Source organism: Pundamilia nyererei, unplaced genomic scaffold, assembly GCF_000239375.1.
Source record: "Pundamilia nyererei isolate P.nyererei 1_Seehausen unplaced genomic scaffold, PunNye1.0 scaffold00023, whole genome shotgun sequence".
Lineage (NCBI taxonomy): Eukaryota > Metazoa > Chordata > Actinopteri > Cichliformes > Cichlidae > Pundamilia > Pundamilia nyererei.
The window spans coordinates 3904965-3908758 of record NW_005187424.1 but is presented as its reverse complement, the minus strand read 5'-3'; the positions used below and the strand labels follow the sequence as shown (position 1 = coordinate 3908758).

Genomic DNA, 3794 nt, shown 5'->3' with positions numbered 1-3794 from the left:
CGGAACTTATTGTTTCTGAGAAAAACACGAACACAGTGTACAGCTGAGTCTTAATAGCTTACTTACAACTGGGCTACAATGCCCATAAGGCTACATTCTATAAATGGGCCGCGAGATTGAGACCCAGGCATTTGAGCCTCTTAACCCTTTAAGACCTACCATAGAACCAAGTCCGCCAGAGCTTATATTATATTTTTACATGCTGTGGAGCCATTTTTGGGAGCATTTCAAGTTGCTATACATCAATACAACCATTACAGCCTAAATTTTAATAATATGTCTGCATTAGGTGCATAGTAATTACATAAATTGCAAAAAAGTGCAATAAACTACAAAAAAATTGAAAATCGTTTTTGTTTTTTTAACATATATTTCTAGTTAGAGAAATTTAAGAGGCTCATCCCTCAAAACTGTAAATACAAAAAAGTTGCACAAACTAGTTTCCCACCACAGGAAATTTATTTTGAGTGTCTTCATAGTTTTATTTTTGAAATACACCAATTTTTATACACTGCAGGAAAAACGAAAATAAATATTATAGTGCAAAAAAGCAGCATATGCATCAAAATAAACTATTTCCAGCAGTGCAATATGAGTCCTAAGCATCCCAGAAACGACACAGAAAGTCATAAACTCAAACATAACTTTTTAAAACACAAGTATAGGCTCATAAGGCCCCGATCGTAAAAAAACTACATTTCCGCAAAATGACGTCACTTCCGGTTTGGGGCAGGTCATGCGGTCATGTGATAGTTCGCGCTGATGGACGTAGGAAGTGTTACAAACAGCTGATTGGATCGGCGAAGCGTGTTTCTGGAATATCATGTTTTTGTTGCTGCAAGTGATTTTTATGCAGTTTTTGCAAAGCTATATGTGGAAGGAAACTGTGACCTAGGACAAGCTGATGGCATCAGATGTAAGTACAACTCCTCCGGTTTCATATGCAAAAAAAATTATTGCGCTAGCTTACGTGGTTGCAGAGCTACCGGGATTTAAAAATAGTTACGCAAAATGGAGCGTGCCCGCTCCGATCGGCTGTAAAGGGTTAATGCGTGTTTTGTTTGGGTTTCCACCAGCGTGGAATTACCAAAAATAGAGAGGGCATAGCCTAACATATGAAACAAGAAAAGACCGCTGTATTCTGAATACCACCTTTTTAAACGGTAACTGTAAAGGAATATAGTTACTCATATTTTGTATTTTAAATACGTAACGCCAGTACATGTATTCCGTTACTCCCCAACACTGTCCACTACACAAGGTTAGTCATTAAAATACTCCGTGGTTTGGATTGATTGCTATGAAAATGTCGTGATCTTAAACTTAAAGTTAACACTTTCTGAAGGTTTCTAAAAACTTTGCTTGAAAACATGCTGCACATAAATTGCACAAGAGGCTGGAAATTGGTCAGTTTTAGGGTTCAGAACTCTAATTTAGAGAAAAGAGACACAAAGCATTACAACCAGTAAAATAAAAGATGACGACCTCAATCAATACAGTAGAGAACTGGAAACAGAAATAGGGTTGATATGTCGTCACTTGTTTTTGTTTTTACTTTAAATGGGACCACAATTTACAAAGTCAAAACCATTCCGTATTGACTATGACTTAAAGAATACTTCAGCTTCACCTTTCAGATTTGGAAGCGACATACGTCCTTCTTTTATATACAGTCTATGACTTACACAATATTTTCCCACTTGCAGGAATCATTTGGTTTATCTTCATTTCCATGTTCAACTTTCAAAAATCAAAATTTGTTTGAATTAAGTATAACGAAATAAACAAACTTTCTTTACAACATTGATAATAAATATTACGTTTAATTACTAGTAATGTAAGCAAGCATTTCACATTATACATAATTTTGAACAAAAGAAAACGAAACTATGACAAAATCCACTTACCTGATTGACTGATTTATTTATATTTCAAGTCCTAAAGTTGAGCTTTACACCTTTACACAGAAAGGTGTAAAGCTACAGAGCTTTCGATTTCCGCCTGCCCCTAGACAACTATAAATATCCTTTTTTTTTTATTACTGTTCGATGTAGGTATTTTTGTTTCTGTTTCGTAGTGCTCTGTCACTAAGCCGAATAACAGGAAAAATAGCCTGTATTTCTGACTCATCTGAATGTTTTTGTTCTATTTAATGATTAAAAGAAGAACATGGCAGAATTGAAAAATCAATATTCAGCAGAATGATGGCTTGCCAGTGGTATGAAATGATCTACCCGTTAAAATAACTTATATCCGAAGCGTTCGCATGAACAAAAAAATACTGAATGAACTACCTTATGGCCTAATTTGCAAAAACAGAACCAAAACGTAACCAAATCGCCAGCATTTGTTAAGGAAACGCGGTAAGGTTAGCAAACTGGTGCGCATCCTCTTTCTGTAATTGGCCAAAACGCCTCCAGAAGTGATCATAAACCAATATGAGTCTGACTTCGCTGCAGCAAGCGGTGCAGCTCAGTCCGCTGTCTCTCGGCGCCTAAACGCACATCCACGGTGCTGCCGACACTAATAATGATGATTTATATGTGGAAATTTTCCAGGGTCACTCCAACAGGCGTTGCCTGATACGAATGTGAAGTGCACACCGAATTTATTGCTTCAGCAGCTGCTGTGAGATGTTCGGCATTTGCCATGGCAAGAGGTCTGTTTCCATGGGGGTTCTTCAGAAAGCCTCTGTACATCCAGGTAAGGAAATCCATCTTCACTCTGGTGTGAAGTCCATTTAAAAATCTGTCGATGTATGTTTGCATGCGCTCGGATGTTACAGGGAGCCTAAATGAGTGACGCTGCGCTTGATTACTGTTAATTAAATATATATATATATTTTTTTTTATTTAACCTTCAGATATCTCACATGGATTTGGAGGTAATTTACAGAATACTGTGTAGGCTTCTTACAGTGAGTCATAAAGTCACTTGATGCTCGACGACTCGACAGGACTCAACCATCCTCCTGATCTCCGTTACTGTAGCAACCACTTCCATGATGCATTTAGCTGGTTGCCATCCATTCAAAAGAGGCTTTTTTATGCTGCAAAAGTTTAAGATCTCCTTTGATTATGTAAGTCATTCAGATATGTCACGTAGATCTAGTGTGACATATCTAGAAGAGTCGCCAGATATTAATGGCTGTTTTACCTTCACTCGGCTAGATTAAGCACTGCAAACGTTTCATGCTTTGATGTAAGTTAATATAAAGTTCTAGATTTCTGTTTGATATGATACTGCTCCTCATTTGAGAATCTTTGAAAGAATATTGTGTAATCATTTTCTGTGAGTGAAATTAGGTGAAGTCCACAGAGGAATTGTTCATAAGTAAAAATTCAACTGGGGAAGTCCCTCAAGGACAGGTGGAGGTCTCAGGAAACGAAATGCACAGACGAGTAGCAAGTCAACTTCAGCGTGTTTTCCACTTGGCTAAAGAGGGTTAAATGCTTCACTTCTCTGTCAAACTATTGTTATTGCATTTTGTTTCGTTTGCTTTACCTAATTTAACAAATTTCCTTATCTAATCGGCACCATTTTCTTCACTCTTTTATCTCGGCAGCTGCTCCTGTTTGCTTCCTGTTCGTACTCATGCATGTTAGAAACAAAACTGTCAAATGCAGTGAAAAAAAGAAGAGACAGTCAGTCTCAAGGCGCAGCCACCAGTATCGCTCAGTTTTCTAGGCCACCCTAGCCTTCCAGTGATGACTTAAGAAGTGTCATTCAGTCATCCTTTGAGAGAAGCTATTTCCACTGAAATAGTGAAATACTTTATTTTATTGTTGGGGGGG

General features: G+C 37.6%; 1 protein-coding gene across 1 annotated transcript in view; it reads left to right on the top strand.

The window, feature by feature from the left end:
• The first annotated feature begins 2422 nt into the window (after positions 1 to 2422).
• Positions 2423 to 3794, top strand: part of dipk1ab (divergent protein kinase domain 1Ab) — a 14620-nt gene continuing 13248 nt past the window's right edge. The window contains exon 1 of the mRNA XM_005727233.1: positions 2423 to 2703. Within this exon, the coding sequence (XP_005727290.1) occupies positions 2650 to 2703 (54 nt within the window). The 5' untranslated portion in view covers positions 2423 to 2649. The remainder of the gene's footprint in view (positions 2704 to 3794) is intronic.